We start from the raw sequence: 18,415 nt of genomic DNA, 5'->3' as shown, positions 1-18,415 counted from the left end.
CCACATGTTCTTCCACTGCGCCATTTCTCACTAGCTGTCAGAAGCTATTTATACAATAGCGGTGAAATCACAAATTTCAGCTGCGAAATGTATTATTTTTTGTACGTTCACCGCTTACTCAAGCGGTAAACATAATTTCACCGCATTCACCGCATTTTACCGCAAAACTATGTACAAACTTTGCGGTTTAATTAACAACTTTTCACCGCTTATCTTACAAACTTTTCCAATTTTTTCTTAACTCTGGTTCTAAACTACAGTTGTTGAATAATAGCAAATTAATCTGAGATAACCAGGCGCCAATGAATGCGTGCATGAATGTTTACTGTTTTCGGTAATTCTCGCTATAAGCTTGAGAAACAGAATAGATCCAATAATTTTGGGACCTCCGCAGGTAATCTCTGTAATCTCGCACTCTTGGAGCCAAAAACCCTGCACGTTTTATTCATTTTACCTGTTCAAGAAAATTTTAACCTCTGTTTCATTTCTTTAAAACTCTCTACCCATAAAAATAGTGTCTCCTTCAACTTGAACTTGTCAGTTTTTCAATAGTGATTTTTGCACCCCTCCCACCACCCACCCACTCAAGCTAAATACTTAATCTTTGAACATGGCAATACTAGTTGTCATTTTTTATTGTTTTTAACCACATTTTTACAACGAAAGCAGCCTAGGGCACTCTTCGTAATTAGCTGGAAAGCCCATATTTTTTGGGTTCATCTATGCGTTGTCTAATTGGTGAATTTATGTTATTTCACGAATAAGTTAAGAGGTGAATTTGTGTAATAACATCGCATTTTAAATCTACTGATCTTACCTAATTTTAAAGCTTTTTTTCTAGGCGGTGAGTTTATTTAATTTCTCAACTAAGTTAAGCGGTGTATTTATGTAATTTCACTGCCTTCACTGCCTTTCTCACACAATTTTACCTCGTTTTTGTAAGCGGTGAATTTATTCAAGTTAACCATTAAGTTGAGCGGTGAATTTATGTAACTTCACCGCTAAGTTCAGTGGTAAAATTATGTAATTTCACCGCTACCAGGCTATAAAGTTTTTCTCATCGCATTCAACGCCTGATTTATGTAATTTCACCGCACTATTCGCTTATCTTACAAAATTTTCCGCCTTCACCGCTTATCTTACATAATGTTGCTTTGAATGGTGTTGACACCATGGCGCGGGTCGTATAGAAAAGAGCCAGTTTCTACTCAAAGAGGAGGGCTAAAATTATAATCAATCACCCGCTGCGAAGAAATAATTGTTGTTTCAGGCACGACTTGAGAAAGTAACGAAGCTAAAGGTCAGGATCGAGAGATCGAGCAGAATAAATTTACAACAAGCTGCCCTGTATCTACTCTGAATAAGTGAAGTGAGTTACTAATTGAGTCTTCTCCCATATAGTGTAAGTAAAACAAGAATCTACTATCTCAGTCCCTTGAGTTTATATGTCTCCAGCCGTGCCCTACAAATTATGTCTTGTTTTAAGGAAAGTTACTCTACTAAAATAGCACAAGCGTCTGAGTGGTGTACAAGTTGTATAATGGAGGGGACGAAAGGGATCTATTCTGTTCCCCCCCAGTGTTTTTTGCGACCCCCAGTTACAATGTATATGTTGTTACACAGCACGTTACTACGTAAAAAATAGCACATGCGCTTGGGGTGGGTGGGGGGGGCGTAAAAAATATAAGCCCACTAAGCTGAGGGGACAAACAGAATAGAACCGGCGAAAAAAACGGTGAACATATAAAAACCCAATAAGAACATAGTAAATTTAAGGTCTTTCCCATTATAGCCCCCCCCCACGAAACTATAGCCCCCCATTATGGTATTACCATGATTGGGGGGGCTTTAGGTTATCTGACCACTAAGCTGGGGGGGGGGGCTATAATGGAAAAGACCCTAAATTTATAGATTCCCCGTAAGATCCGGTCAAAATAGTTTTTTTTTTCAATACACAAGGCTTGAATCTGATCGGCGACTTTTTGATTATAACACCATGAACAACATGTCAGTCCTTCAATTTGTCAAAGCTCCTTGGTAATTAAAATAGTATTCCATACTAGGATAAAACGGCTCTCGAACTGACAATTTCTTTGCGACTTTATGTAGCTTTTCAACAAATACAACATTTCTGAAAATGCCTGCTTGCAGGAACTTTTCTCTTGAAGAACTCCAAAGACTTTGGATTTTTATAAGGCTATTGTGCCCTAATTCTTGTTCTTGTTGATATGTAAACTTAGTACACAATTGATGGACATTTATGATTCATCAAGGAATTAAATTATTTACGTGCGTTGTGGATACATGTGTCACTGTGAAGATAACCAATTCTTTCCGCGATCTGCGTCAAAATTTTGGGTCTTTCACCTTATAGGTCCAAGACTTCTTCGGTCTTTCCCATAATAGCCTCCCATGAAATAATAGCCCGTTTTTATGATATAATTACCATGATTGGAGCTAAAGATTATGTGATCACTAAGCTGGAGGAGAGTTATAATGTCAAAGACAAAAAAACTTTTGTATCAGAACCACATAGCTCAGAGAAACTAGCGAGTATTAAATGAATTTCAGAACAAAATCTTTTTTCCCACAAAATAGCATATTTTGTGGATTACGCGACCTCACATTCGTCTAAAGAATCAACAAATCGAATTTTCGTGTTTTATTGACGCTGGTAACCAAACAATGTAAAAGATAATCATAAAAGCTGAAACTCTATTAAATGTTGACGCACTAATAGTTTATCGTGACAAACTTGGCGAGATGAAGATTAACACGAGATAGGACAACTACAAGTTTTTCGTAAAAGTTGTTTAAAAATTCATTGATCCCAATATTTTGGAGCTTGTAATGACCATTCTGAAGATTGGTCTAAAACAAATCACGAGCAACCAGCTAAAAATTGACATTAGAAAGAAATTTGCCTTTTCCACAAAATTTTAGTTAATTATTTTGAAAGAGACAAAAAAGTAGGAAACATTTATTTCAGCATTTTTTTCTGAGAACTAAATCGATTTTCAAACAATGTTCGCTGTGAAGTTGGTAGAAAGCAATGAAAATCTACACACAATTTTGTAGTGTATTTCTTTTCCTGAAAGTCTAATATAACTGAAAAAGTCAGAAAAAAGGTGAAAAAAATTAAACCTATATAACTTTTAAAATTGATTATGAAATTCCCGAGTTCTTTCCTAAAATCCCTCTCAACTGATGTTAATTCTTGCGATGATTTAGAAGCTCTAAAATTGCATGTGATAACATACAATTGGTTGCTTTGAAATTCGCAATGTGTTGCAAAAGGTTGAATTGTTTGAGAAAACGTTTTGGTAGATCTTACTCTTGATTAAATAATGCGATTAGGGAAAAATATTATCATAATATAATGAAATAGGTAATATATTATTGCTATCGGAATGATATTTGGGATCTTTTCCGTTCGCCCACTCCCACAGCTTAGTGGGTGTATAATATTTGCACCCCCAGACGCCCGTTCTTTTTTTTACGTGCTCTGAAACTGGGGGATGCATAACGTATCAGGGGGGTCGGGGGGGGGGGGGGGAGGCACAAACGGAAAAGATCCTATATTTGTAAAAAATAATTCACTCTTCGGCATCAACATTGTCCAAAGTTTAGTTGGAGTCAGATTAGAACGAACAGAAGCATTTTTCGGAAGCTCTTTCGTGGATTTCAGACAACACAAGATATTAAATTTGTGGTTTCTGAACGCCAAAGTTTGTCACCGGATTCCGCAAAACATCACTTTGCTTTTGCTTTTTAGTGAATCCGGCGAAGACGTATTAAATTTTGTACATGTTTTTTCACTAGATTGTACTAGATTCCGCCGATTTATTTTATCTGGATATACTCTGTCCCCAGTGCAATAGGTATCACACAAAGTGGGGAGCGAAAGATAAGAGATCTGGAAAACTGGTCAAAAACCATAATCGTAGTCACTAATTAGCCAATAATTTGCACTGAAAACAACAATGGTTTTTCCAACTTTTTATTCAGTCAATTTGATGCGTTGTTGTGTATGACAGATCTTTGTTTCATTAGTCAATCTAGTCAATCAATATTGGTCACAAATTCATAATCCACCGAAATGCAATATTGTTTCTATTACAATTGCGCGTCCTCTGAAATCGGAATGACAACCTCCGAGGTACAATTCGGGTTAGGCGAGCTAGGGGATCTTCTCCACCTTACGGGCTCCATGGGATCAATCTGCCTCTGAAGGACATAATATCTCGGTCCCTCATACCTTCTTTGTTCTCTCGGTCGAGGTAAAACACGGTACCACACGTCTGCCGCAATTCCATCAACATACGAGAATTGAGAATTGGTCCGGTATCCACTTGCTCCTAAAAAAGTACCAAGAACTGTGAAAACGCTGCCAAAAAACTGATAGTTGATAAAGCCAATACGTTTTTTTGTTTATCTCTTTTATATTAACATTTGTGTAAGCACTTTGTATAACGCTTATGTCAAAATATTTTTCTATCTGAAATTTTTGAAAATTTGTTTTCCCTAGTTAGAATTCCTGCAGTAAAATTTAGAGCCTAATTGGATCTTTTCCCTTCTTGCCCCCCCCCCCAGTACGTTATGCTCCCAAGGACAGAGCAGGTGTCATTAAGCGGTAAATCATTATGTAAAAGTCTGACACGTGCGTATGGGGTGTACAAATACTCTGCTCAGTAATTTTGTCTCAGTTTTGCATGATAAAACTTTGCGTGGTGATCTCATTGAGTTTTGTAATTTCATAATGATGCACCCACTAAGCTTTGCTCCAACTGAAAAGATTAGCTTAACTAAAGGCTGCTAGAAGTTACTTGGATTTTTTAACCTGATCCAGCTTAGTGGGCGCTTATTATGTGCAGCCTCAGACGCACGTGCCATATTTTTACATAATGAATAACTATGTAATGGCACGTGCTCAAAACGTACGGGGGGGGGGGGGGTGGGCACAAACGGAAGATAATGACATCAATACAGTCTGATTGACAACATTGCTTTGTTCGCGGCTTATAAAGTGCTCCACGAGAAGCTGTGTTTTACAACTACATATGTGTAAGTTACGCTTACAACAAATTGTCAGTTCTTTTTCGCATTGATTTTTTTTTTCGTTGAAATTATTCAAGCAAACATAAGTAGTGCGATTTCACCTTTTACTCTCGTGACTTGCACTTACGTTTTTGCCGTAGTAAAAGCGTTAATCTTCATGTTGCAAACGTAAGTGTAATTCAGAAAATTACTACCTTCGAGTGCAAAATTGCACTGATTTGCATGTCAAGTAGATTGTAATGACATCAACCAGAAATTCTTGGTTATTAAAAAATCTGCTTTCCGAGCGGACAAAAGCCCAAAAATTGGTTTAGTTACAAAAAATAGAAAAAAACTATACGCCTTAATTCTTCAACATCTATTGCAGTGGGTTTACAACGAGATCAGCGGCAACTTTAAAATTTTTTAATGTTTTTTTTTAAACTTTTGTTTAGATGTGTTGGTCAATGTGGAACACAATAAAATCATGCAGAGAAAAATTGACTGATAAAACTACTACAGATATGTTGGTAGTTGCAGTTATAGCTAAGTCTTAAGACTTCTAGCATCTTTTCCGTTTGTGACCCCTAAGCTTAGGGGTTGCATTCTATTTGCAACCCCCGACATACGTGACATACATTTTATATTGATTTACCACGTAATGGCACCTGCTCTGTAATAGGGGGAGAACAAGGTAATGCGGGCCACAAAGTTATAAAAAACAATGCCTATTGAAATCTTCGTTTATCCCTTACACTGAGGTAAGAACAGTTGTTAAGGAATACTTCCCAACTGTAAAATACAAAACTCTGTTGTGCGTTCTAGATTCCTTATAAAACGGCTATATAACCAGTTGTATTAATTGAAGTGGAAATAACTTCACAGGGTATCCGTTTCACCGTCAACTTTACTCTTAGAATGCTCTACATAGACAAAAAACTGAGCTACTCCCCAAGATCCCCCAGAAAAAATAGGTCCCCATTTTTGTTCGATCTACATAGATCCACATAGAGATGGATCAGTTTTCAAATTGTGACTGTTACACCAACTTGTTTTATAAATTTCTGTTGGCTTCAACAAGCTTTGCAAATCTTTTAGTGTCTTTATTTGTTTTTTTTATTGCATCTCGTGGACTCTGTAGTTGAAAATATTTGAAACTATTTAACGGCTTCAACAATTACTGTCTTTATGAGCTCAGATACAATTTTTCCCCGTGCAACGTTATTAATATTTGTGGTTTTTGCATCATTTTCTGCGGTTCTATCAGTTAATCCAAGGTTAAAAAATGAGTTTTTGGATCTATTCTGTTTTGCCCCCAGTGTTTTTTTATGACCATGTTCATGTCAGCGGTTTTTGGACGCGAGTGTTTTTGCCGTCTATCAAAGCAATGACCGATCCCGATGACTACTCAACATCATGAAAAGTTTCTGGCTTCACTCGTTTAAAATATTTAAGATTACGAATTTAACTCGAGTTTGTCATTCTGTCATGTTCTTTATTCTGACAAAATTATTATTTTACCCATAGTTTTTCCATGCTGTTGTGAAACGAAAATTTGAAAAGTCGAAATGGTTTCTCTTTATCTGATTAGGAAATTAAAATTTTTTAGTTTTTCATTCTCCTTTCAATATGACCACAGCACGTATCAAGGCTGCGAAAATAATCTGTTTAGATCTTTTTTGGTTTCATAAAAATTGTCATGCCCAATGCTTATTTCAATGCGTTTTTCTGTTCTGTACCTAGATTTCTTGAACACAAATTCAGGACTGAAATAACAAGCAGACTGAAATTTGCTCCTGTGCGTTGTTTTGTCGGTAAGAGTTATCAAAGCCTCCAGGGAAAACCTGTGACACACTTTCTTTTTGCCTAAAAATTGGATCAATTTTAATTGTGCTCCACAGTGTTCTGTCTGCCCTAAGTTAAAAGCTATTCGTTTTCCTATTGCAACGTACTAGATAGAATATAGCGCTTTACAGTTGGAATGGGGCTTAAAATATATGTGCTCACTGAGCTTGAAGGCAGGAGGAGAGGCGAGCAGATCCTATAAATCTTTTTTTTTCGAAGCTTAGTACCATGAGCTTTTTGTATATGTACTTTAAAATATAGAAATTGATATATGGCAAGTTCTTGAGATTCGTGACAACTAAAAATTGTTTTATCTTGTTTCTGTAGCTGCTGTAAATCTTTCGGCAGGTAGGTCACCAAATTGGTTAATGCGATGATTTTCAACGCTAAGCATTTTTTAGTTTCGCGAGCTTAAGTACCTGATATATGCCTAGGCAGTCGTAGTTTTTTATTTGGAAAGACCAAAAAGAAAACTGATGCTACTGTTTTATGCAAGACAAACTGATAGCAATTGAATTACAAAAATCAATTATTGAAGCTGATTTTTTAGCTACGAAACTTTTTTTTCTGTACTGTCTCCGATAAACTGCAGTTTGTTATCAATGGTAGGTAAATATAATCGAGTACTAGTTTTATTTAATTGCACTGATAAGGGGTTTTGAGATCATGAAACATTCTTCTTTTGAAAACGTGTTCTCATGCGTACCTTTAAAAAACAGGAGAAACAACTAAGTTCTTGTCGAATCGAAAACCCAATTTACACAGAAATTCAGCAACGGGATGACTTTAAAATTGTTTGCACTCATCTTTTCTTTAGTCTTCTACCTACAATTGAGCCCCAACAATTCATGGCAAAAATGTAGTATTTTTGTCCAGCCACTTATCACACAACCTTGCTTTATAAAACCTTTTTTTTATTATAATACCTTGCTTAGCTCATTAGAGAACACTCAGTTTGAACCGTTTTGGTTTTGGGCATCCTCTGCTTTTCTTAAACGGCAAGATCACCTTTAGAAGCAACCAGTGATTCCTGGTGTGGTTTGATCAACATATTTAAGACCAATTAAGCGTTCTGCTGCTGGTTCATGAATAGTCCCGACAAAACCAAAGAAAACTTTATACCTTGTTATGAGTTTCAGCATTGAGTCTTTTGAGATCGATTAAACAATACTTTTTTCTGAAAAAAGACACTTTTTCAATTCCACAAATCATGTTTTGCTCCATTCTTGTTTTAGTTAAAAATTTTCTATGGTGCATTAAAGACTTCCCCTCAATTTTTTTGCGATCAGAAATAATCATATTCTTCAATTGAGCTATAGGTTTTTTTAAAAAATTTTGGCTGTGATTAGAATAATTTGTATATGCCGAAAAGGAATCCTCTCCATTTGAGTTTTTCAGTAGTTTGTTCTTGTAACAACTGAGTACAAAGATATAATAAAAAATGATCACCACCTGAGGAAACGTGAGATCGCGACACGTAGACGTACACACCACGAATGAAGTCACCAATTTCCTCCTGCTTACAAAACCATAATAGGAAAAACAGCGACAAAATTGGGAAGCTAATGACTCCGATGCCAAGTGGAACGTTGAAGAAGATTCTTATAAGCTCTTCAGTTAGCGACCCAATGATTGCCAACAGAAACGCGATAACTGGGAAAACTTTCGATTTGTGCTCCGACTGCTCTGAGTTGAAATGTATACCGTGCAGTAGAGCATAGCCGGGTGTTGTCACAAACCAAATAGGAAAGAAGCGCGAGTAGGGAATCTGGCATGCAAAACCAGCGTAGTGCCAGTGCCACTTAAATGTATAGGGGTTCGTGTCAGGTGTAGAATGAGGCTCAAAACTGCTGAAATTTATCGATGAGTTTTGATATTCGAAGCCCTGATTGACCTGAAATACTGACTCCCCGTACGTGTAGTAGAAATCTAGAAATGGCTTGGACTGTTTGTATTCGTGCAAATTGCTGGTGTACCATAATGTGCGAAAGAGTTGATCCACTGCAATGCAACTAACTTCAAACAGCGCCAGCTCCACAAAACTTCTGAACGTGATATGAGACAGCAACGCTACTACAATCATAACGTTAACAAAAAACCAAAATGGAAGTATCTTGATACACATGTTGAGCAATTGATCGTTAAATTTGAAGGCTGACTCGTCTCTCAGTAACAGAATTATTAGACTGGCCAATGTTCCGATTGTGGTGGTAACAACAATGAAGGCAACTTGATAAGACTTCTTCTTGAAGTAAACACACCTGTTCTGTAGTTTCATGGGAATCCGTGCAATCAGGAACATGAAGGCAGTCGCACTGCTTACGCAGTGACCAAGGTAGAAGAAAAATTGCATTGGATTAGAGACTGTGGCTGCCAATATTGATAATATAATTAGAAATAAAATACTAAAAAACACTGCTAATTTATTAAACCGAGCGATATAAACGGAAAACTCGATGCGACGATTAGTTCGGCTACAATCAATAAATTGATCGAGGGAGTATACAATATGTCTTCTGTCAATCCTCTTGATCAATATAACTGCAATCAGAATTAATATGACAATGCACTCCATTCCGATGGTGCTGTAGAGATCATACATAAATGCACCCTGTTTATTGAGATCTATTACAGAAGTTGTTATTGTCACGTTTCTGATTTCAAAGGGAATATTTTTCAGTAAAAAGTGCAACTTTTCGCTAATAACATGGTTTAGACAAGTAGTCTGGGTTCGTAAGAAAATCCAAGGCACTGCGTCCTCGTTTGCAACCAATACATCACCAGTAACTTGTATAATGTCATCGTACGTCGCGTTTGCCCTGTCATATAAAACCATAACGCCCGAAAAATGTGATTGTTCTTGCAAAAAACGATTGTAATCCGGGACAAAAGTGTAGCTGTGTAAATCATAGGAGGCGATCGTTGAACCACTGCGCCAGCACTGAAAGCAGTTCCTTTTTGATATCGTTTCGTTGGATAAGAGTGTCAGTGTTGGTGGGTTGAAGACCAATGAATCCTGATTTCTGACATAACATAGGTCGCAGAACGTGTATTGCTCGTTGCCGGCAGGAATTATCGACTCACAGACAGCCCAATTAACGGCACACGTACCAGTAATACTGAATAATATGACAAATTGAAGAAGCATCATATACGGTTCGTTAAGCAGCCTAAATTGCAGCAAATCTTAATTACATAATCGTACAAAACTTTGCGGAGAAATGTGATGAATGCGGTGAATTATTTAATTTCACCGCTTTCAACGGAATCCTTACAAAAAACTTACAGGGGTTCAAACTTCTCACCTCCTGCTTGTCTTTAACTTCTTAATCCAATGTGCCATCTGTCATTTACGTCTATGATAGTTCTTGTTAATTTAAATCAGATTCAACTAACGTTGGAAATCCAATGCGCAGGATTTTTGTAAGAAATGCGGCGAATTTATGTAATTTCACCACTGAATTAAGCGTTCAATTGTTCTTTAATTTCGCCGCATTCGCCGTTTATCTCACACAGTTTGGATATTTTTAAGCGGTGAATTTATGTAATTTCATCGATAAATTCAGCGGTGAAATTGTAATTTTGCCACTACCAGGAATTAATTTTTATTAACCGCTTTCACCGCCTAATTTTTGTAAATTCAGCTCATTCATCGCCTATTGTACAAAACTTTTCGCATTCACCGCTTATTTTGCATATTTTTGCGCTAAATGACGGTGACCCTCGGCCCGGTCATTGTGAAAATTTTGTTCTGATTCGGCAAGCTTTCGAACTCACTGTTTCAAATAAATACCAAACCTGCTCTATGTACTTCTAAGAAATCTGCAATTTCTTGAAATTCTGGAAAGAAAACCAAGGCGATTAGTAGCAAAAAGTATTGTGGCTCGATTCAATTTTTGTGATAGATTCAACAGCTCAGTGCAATATTTTGTAAGAAATGCGCTGAATGTGCTAAAGTTATAGAAGAAAAGGGTAGAATTCGCTGAATTGGTCTCAAATTAGCTGAAATGCGCTGATTATTCACATTTTTCAGCGCAAAAAACTTACATAATTTTACGCTGAACTTCGTTGAAACTTTGTGAGAAAAGCATATAAATCTTAGGGCATTTCATAAATTTAGTTAGTAGAATTAAACGCTTCTTGACACCGATTCCTAAATTTCTAAAAATTTAAATTGCTCTTACATTAACAATTAACTTTTTATGAAAAAATGCGCTGAAAATATGTAAGAAATGCGTTGAAATTTTAACGCATTTCTTGCATATTTTCATCGAATTTCAACGCATTTCATAGAAAAAGTTAATCGTTAATGTAAGAGCAGTTTAAATTATTCAAAATTCAGGAATCAGTGTCAAAAAGCGTTTAAATCCAATGAAGAAATCTAAGAAATGCGCTGAAATTTGAATGCAATTTTCACGAGGTTTCAGCGCGTTTCAACTTTTCACTGCTTATCTTACATATTTTTTCGATTGTTCTTCGACCCGGGGATTTAATATTACCTCTCTGTAGTGTTAATTCATTGCTCTATTTTATATTTGCCGGAGTTTTCAAAGATAAAGTATAATTCCCGAATCCTTACAAACGAAGTGTAATATTTAAAACCAATTCCAAATGATAAAACTAAAGTCTTAGAAAAATCAGACTGATTGTCGTTACTAGTAAGGTGCCTTACTGGGCACTATTTGGGTGTGCAATTTTTTTTCTAAACTTTTGTAATTTTTTGTTGTTTTAGCGAGCCACAAGCCAAAAAAACTACAAAAATTTCAAAAAAGATAGGTGTCATCCTCCCTCGCAGCCAACCAGTTTCGAATCCATTAACACCAAAATGACCTTCCCCCATTGGGTGCTCAGTGAAACATATCTTGTGTCAAATTTTTTCAACTTTTTTGACATTTTTGGTGGGAATGTTTTTTGTGTTCGGTTGTTAGTAGGGAATTACAGCTGCTGTTTTGTTGTCTGTCGTGTTGTTTGTTATGTCAACCTCATCAATAACAAAAATGAATAAAAATTAAAATTTTTCTAACAAAAATTCACCGTTTAAAAATGTGACCAAATTATGTGAGATAAACGGTGAATGCGGTGAAATTACTCAAATATGGTGTTACCAAATATGGTGTTTTACTGCCCATAAAAGGGACCATATATGGTATTTTACCAGCCTTAAAGTGGATATAAATTGTTACCCATAAATTATTAGTTTATCTTTAAAAAGGAAAAAAAATATGGTAACCTGTTTATCAAGAAACGATCCGCATACAGAAACTTATAACTCATAGAAGATCATAGCACAAAAACAATTTATGAGTTTTATGGGCTGTATATGCTCAGTTTTATGGTTAACAAGGTACCATATATGGTCCTTTTAATGGTAAGTAAGGAATCATATACGGTTCTCTCTCTGGTAAAAAAGGTGGGTCGACCCGGGTACTTCAAGATTGCAAAGATTTACGGATCTGTTCTGTTTCGCCCCCAGGGTTTTTTTACGCCCCCAGTTACAAACTATATATTCTAATATAGCTTGTCGGGCGTAAAATATATAAGCCCACTAAGCTGGGGGGGCATAACAGAATACATTCAGAATTTTTTTATATATTTTAACACAAGGAGTTTACACAACTGTCTTCTAACTATCTTTGAGGAGAACATGCGGACGACATATTTTTAATTGTAACGCTTTTTTGGTTTGGATATTTTTTGTTTGTGACCTCATTACACTAGTTTAGTGTGTGCTTCTCTTTTACCAACCTCGGACGCGCGTTTCCTAATTTTACATAATGGTTTCCTTTGTGTTTTACGGCCCCGGTTACAAATTACATGATTGTTTCTTTTGTGTTTTACGGCCCCGGTTACAAATTACATGTTGTTATATATCACGCTATTAGGTAACAAAGTTGAACGTTCGCCTGGGGGCGTAAGAGATGTAAACCCACTAAGCGGGGAGGGGGGCAAAACAGAATAGATCCTCTAACTGAAAACAAATTGAGAGACTGCAATTATAGTAAGGAAATGAGTTTATAGAAAAAGTGCAAATATTGTGCAGGCAGAAGTTATTTTAGTTCAGAAGTAAAAAAGACTTCAACTTTTGGCCAAAATCCTAAAAGCTAATAATTTTTGAAAAAGATTTTGCATCAGTGCGGCTCTACGCTTCAAGTTTGAATAAGACGAGTAGTGCAGTTAGTCAATAGCATAAGAACAGTTTTTGAACTGAGATTTTAGTTATGAGCTTTTTGGCATCAAAAGTTGTATTTTTACTTTGCAAAATTAGGGAGTGTTAACATAATTTTGATGCCTACAAATGTAAATTGTAAAAGATGTGGAAAAATTGGGTCTTTCCCATGACAATATAGCCCCCATCATGGTATATTTACCATTATTCGGGGGGGGGGTATAGGTTATCTGACCACTAAGCTGGGGGGGGGGGCTATGATGGGAAGAACCCAGAAAAATGGCTTCCGATTTATGATTTTAACTTGTAGTAATATTGCTTCAAAAGTTCATCTTTTATTACGTGAAAATATGGGGTGCTAACTTACTTTCGCCGTTCAGTATTGTTTTATCGAAATCTGTCGGGTTCTGGCTTAACTCTGACGTTGAATATATACAAAGCACAACTGATCAAAAAAAATCAAAAAGTCATTCACGACTTTGGTCATCAAAACGATTGCTAAAACTGTAGAACAATCGCAAATTCGAAATTCATTCACGTTTTCTTCATTTGTTGATTCTTCAATGGCTGAGTAATTTGCCTTTCATTAGTGCTTACCTCGAAAACATCAACTGATGCATAGCCCGAATGTGCAAACTAACACAAAGTCATTGAAAGATTCAGCGATTTAGTGGACTAGCGCTCATTTCCGTGGTTTATGTTGATGTCATGTATTAAATATTGAATAAGACTCCATTATACGTTACAAGTGATTCTTTTGGTGGCAATCTAATACTTTTCCCACTTTTGAGATCAGTGTATGCAGTTGTCAGATTTGATTTGGTTGTGCTAAGTTCTTGTTGGAATGGTTTAATTAATAGATAATAGATAATAACTGTAGATAATAACTACATAATCTGTTGAAATGTTTTTTATTCGCTTTAAACCAGGGGACTGGAGCAGGAGCGCGATAGGAATAGTTTAATATTTTTATTTCTTAAAACTAAAAGTTTAAGTGTTCTAAGTTAAGTGATTACATGTTCTAAGTGCGCTAGAATTCAATGGTCTGGAAAAGACTTCGAGCGCAGTTTTGTCTGGACAATGGTCAGGAACTTGTCTGATCAGAGGCCACGTCGGTCTTGGAAGGTCTGATCAGTCAATTTTGAGCGCACATTAGTCTGATCAGAGGACAATTTTGAGCGCACATTAGTCTGATCAGAGGACGTTTCGAACGCACTTTGGTCTAATCATTGCACGCTTCGAACGAATTTTAGTCTGATTAGGGGACGCTTCGAACGCAAGTTAGTCTCATCAGAAGACGTTTCGAACGCACTTTAGTCTGATCAGAGGACGTTTCGAACGCAATTTAGTTCGATTAGAGGACGTTTCAAACGCAAGTTAATTCGATCAGTGCAGGCTTAGAACGCACTTTAGTCTAATCAGAGGACGCTTCAAACGCACTTTAGTTTGATCACAGGTCTTTCGAACGCACGATAGCCTGATCGGAAAACCATCGAGCGCAAAAGCAAAAATAGGCAAAATACTGTCGGAAAAAATCTCAAGTAGACCTAACGCACAATTTTTTTGAGAATGTCCGGTTTGGTTTTGGCGGTTTTTCCCTAGGCCTTTCTCATCCGGGCTGGGAACCGGAAAGGACGGAGGTACAAACAAATAACTATGGGAGATTTGATCAGAGCACTAAGTAAATAAACCACTAGTTTAGTAACAAAATAAACTACATATTACTAGTAGTCGGGGATATCAATCCGCTTCACTTTGAACAAGTTCTTGACCGATAAAATGCCTATATGTGTGTTAACTTATGTTTGTTCTGCACTTATACTTTGATGCTTTCATTTTGAAGGCATTTAGAAAACAATAAAGGATAATTACATATTAGTTATATAATTTTGACCTGATAAATTTGAAGCGTCAAAGGGCTAATTATCTTCACATAATATTTCATTGGCCTGAGCAATCGAATGCAATGGTATTAATTCATGAACATGTAATTAATGTGGCATTAGAAAAGCTAAATGCAATCAATAAAACAGTGATTAATATGTAATTAAAATGACAATGCGATCACTCAGTAACTCATAATTAGCAATCCAACCGCAATTTGATTTGGTATAAAAGGTTTTGACATATTTTTAATGAAGATTTTAAGTGAACTGAATTATGTTCTATGGTTATTTTCATAATTCATCTGATTCATGGTGATTTTTATCAAAAAAACTCCTTAGGTAATGAATAGCAACATATGGGTTTGCATTTGAGAATAGCTACCTTCAGGTTAACAAACTCTGCTTAGAAGTCAATGCAGTTGAGCGGAGCTCGCAAGAATTGGTTTGCACCGCTAAGAATTAAAAGTGGTTCACAATCTAATATATTTAGAATTAGGGATTGAATCAAACTTACGCAAAAATTCGCTGCTGTTTTGGGTTGAACTTCTGATTGGGTTAAATTAAGTGTTAAATATATATATAAGGTTAGCAACATTATTAGCCAAGAATTTTTTAAAAGTTGCTGAAATTTGATACGCGGTCTTTGCAAAAATTTTTGCCGGAAATTGGTCACTCCAATGATTCGATTATACATTTCGTCAAAAAAAAGAGTCACCCCCAATGTTCATATCCCCGACTTTAACTTCAAGGTCAGAGATCACTTTGAAAAAAGGGATCTTTTTCGTTTGTGCCCGCCCAGTACGTCATGCTCCCCCAGTTACAGAGCACGTGCCATTACATAGTAAATCATCATGTAAAAATATGGCACGTGCGTCTGGGGGGTGCAAATAATATGCACCCACTAAGCTAGGGGGGCACAAACGGAAAAAATTCGAAAAAAAGAATTGTTTATCCGTCAACCAGGTTATTAGAACAGCCCTCGGAATATTTTGATCAAGTTTACGGCGCCAGAAAAGCTGACAATATTGATCCTACATTTAGCGTACTCTTGTTTCTTTGTTGATGTTTTCCTAAACCTTGAAAACGAAAAAAAATTGTAGAAACGTTAAAGCAAAAGAACAAAAAACCTCGTTTTCCTTGTTACTACGAGGACAAAAATCTGAAAGACCTTTGAAATGGCATTAATTGAAGAATTCATTGAAGAACATTTCAAAATGAACATTGGTCTTGCAAATGTTAGTTGCGAAACAAAAGTGCACATTGAAGAACACATAGTGACTGACCCGCGAATTTTTTTTATGAAGCAATCAACAACAAAACTTTTTCTCTATTGTAAATAGAACAATTACAAGCAAAACAAACGAATAGTTTGAACAAAAGCCTTGAATCTTCAATAAAACAGAATAAATCAAAGAAAATGTAAATTCTGAAGTTTTAAAAAGTAACGATTTTTAAACGTAAGTAAATTGTAATAACTGCAACTGATTGACAATATCAAAAGTGGCAAACACAAAATCCTAACTTTATTAGAGTGTTTGAATCAGGTCTAACAAAAATTCACGATGAACTCCTAGTTATCGAAGAACCAATCACTGCTTGTTATACTTTCCATTCTTATTTGGCGTCTAACAACAAAATGAATTGCAAATAAATGCTGAAAAATGTTGCACGTTTTGAAACTAACTCTTCTAATTGTACACAAACTAAGAAAACCATGGAAGTCAAACTTCAAGTATATGTTAGAGTATAGTTCTTGTAAGCCTAAGGCAATTAGAGCTCAAAGCTGAGGGCGCTTGCGCCCGAGGCTGAGTTCCAACCGTCGAAGGCTTCCCAGAACTATACTCTAACTTATTTGGACCTCAATTTCGCTGTTCAAAACTCAAACAGAGGATTCAATCAAAATTTATAGTAAAATTGCAAGTCTCGTGCAGCGAATCAATCCAACAATTGAATAATCGTTCAACCCAAAAAATATTTTTCTGAATTCCTTGATTTTATTGTATGAGCAAATGGATCGCAGAGGTTGTCAGCCAGCTCTGTTGTGTCACTCTCATTGTCACTCTTTATGGTTTAGTCTTTATAGTCTAGTGTGATATGAAACGTGAAATCTTGAAACAATTGGGACGCTTGAAAAAAGTATGAAATAATGACTTCTTGCTTGATCAACTTTCAAAATTAGTGATCGAGCCTAACTTTTTTGTTGATTTTCTTCAACAGCTAAACTGAGGTCTAAAACACATAAGACGTTTATGTTTGACAAGATTATTAACAAAAGTAAGAAAACGAAGCAAAAAAATGATCAAAGGACCAAAAATGATCAAAAAAGAGTCCCACTTTTCTTGAAAAAAAATGCAGAGCTATAGTAAAGTATTCTGCATCATTTAGAGGCAAAAAAGCTGATAAAAAGCGAAGATAAACTACTTCTGGGCTTGAAGTCATACTGAGAGACGACGCCTTTTTATACATATTTCTTTATCAAGGTATTCTAGTCTTAAAATGTTTGTTGAAAAAATTAGTTGATTTTGGTCGACGAAGTTGGCTTTCACTGACACAAATACCAAATCGTTGAATACTTGTTGATAGTTGTTAACTAATTCTTGAGAAAGTTCTGAGTGGTGTGTTGAAACAATGCATGCGATACAAGCAAATAGTCAATTATAAAATTGACCGCAGACAACTTAGAAAATTTGAGTTGACGATATGGTGGAACTGTTATGAGTATACTACAGAATGTGCAAACTATGAGAACAGTATATAACAAAGAAATATTCAGGAACTTTTGCAACACGATTTTGTGGATTGTTTTTGCTCAAAAAGCAATACTCACTTTGTATCAGTCGACAAACAACTCTGGCGAGAGAGACAACAGAGTTACGCACTTTGTCTGGAAAAAATGTCAACATAAAAATTCGTTTTATAAACTTTCAATTTCTGTTAACTAATAACTTTGAAGCAACAGTTATGCGTCATTAGATGTTCATTTCGGTAACAAGTGACAGTTCCTAGACAATTGGAGAGCTTATTTAAGCGAAACAATTGTTCGAGCAGAAATTGAACGTCGGCGTCGTTAATGTCTCCGTCGAAAAATAAACGATGGACTCAGTTATAAAAGAACCAAACACTGGTTGTGATAACTCCACTTTGTTTCAATAAGTCCCGCCCACCAAATGGCTAATGAACACTCAAAAATTTGAAATCTTTTGAAATTGCCTCCTTTGATTGCACATAAGCCAAATGAACCATAAAAGCCAAATGTGAAACGATATAATATGATTCTGTAAACTGTGATCGAAAGTTCAATCGAAATTTTCATCATCTTTGATGATGATTGACTATTTTGCAAGCAACTTATGAGTGTTCTGTTGAAACAATGTATGCCATAGAAGCAAATTGCCAATCACAAATTTGACTAAAGGCGATTTAAAATCTTGAGTAGGCGATGGAGTAGAATTGTAACGAGTGTTTGAACGATTGAGGGAAA

General features: G+C 36.0%; 1 protein-coding gene across 1 annotated transcript; it reads right to left on the bottom strand.

Moving 5' to 3' along the window:
• Positions 1-3,903: 3,903 nt before the first annotated feature.
• LOC142356808 (uncharacterized) lies at positions 3,904-15,467 on the bottom strand. Its single transcript, XM_075408595.1, has 3 exons — positions 15,449-15,467; positions 8,335-10,052; positions 3,904-4,358 (listed from the first exon to the last, which is right to left on the bottom strand). The coding sequence occupies exons 2-3, from the start codon at positions 10,031-10,033 to the stop codon at positions 4,117-4,119; spliced, it is 1,941 nt and encodes a 646-aa protein (XP_075264710.1). The 5' UTR covers positions 10,034-10,052; positions 15,449-15,467; the 3' UTR covers positions 3,904-4,116.
• Between the last annotated feature and the right edge of the window lie 2,948 nt (positions 15,468-18,415).

This window comes from Convolutriloba macropyga, unplaced genomic scaffold (genome assembly GCF_964194025.1).
Source record: "Convolutriloba macropyga unplaced genomic scaffold, txConMacr16.3 SCAFFOLD_989, whole genome shotgun sequence".
Classification (NCBI taxonomy): Eukaryota; Metazoa; Xenacoelomorpha; order Acoela; family Convolutidae; genus Convolutriloba; species Convolutriloba macropyga.
The sequence above is the reverse complement of the archived record's forward strand: the minus strand, read 5'-3'. Positions and strand labels throughout refer to the sequence as shown.

Excerpts from the sequence above, each read along its gene's own strand:
- LOC142356808 (XM_075408595.1), bottom strand. The coding sequence starts at position 10,033 with ATGATGCTTCTTCAATTTGTCATATTATTCAGTATTACTGGTACGTGT. Across the intron at positions 4,359-8,334 it reads GCGATCTCACGTTTCCTCAG|GAGCAAGTGGATACCGGACC; the intron begins GTGGTGATCATT and ends GTACTTTTTTAG.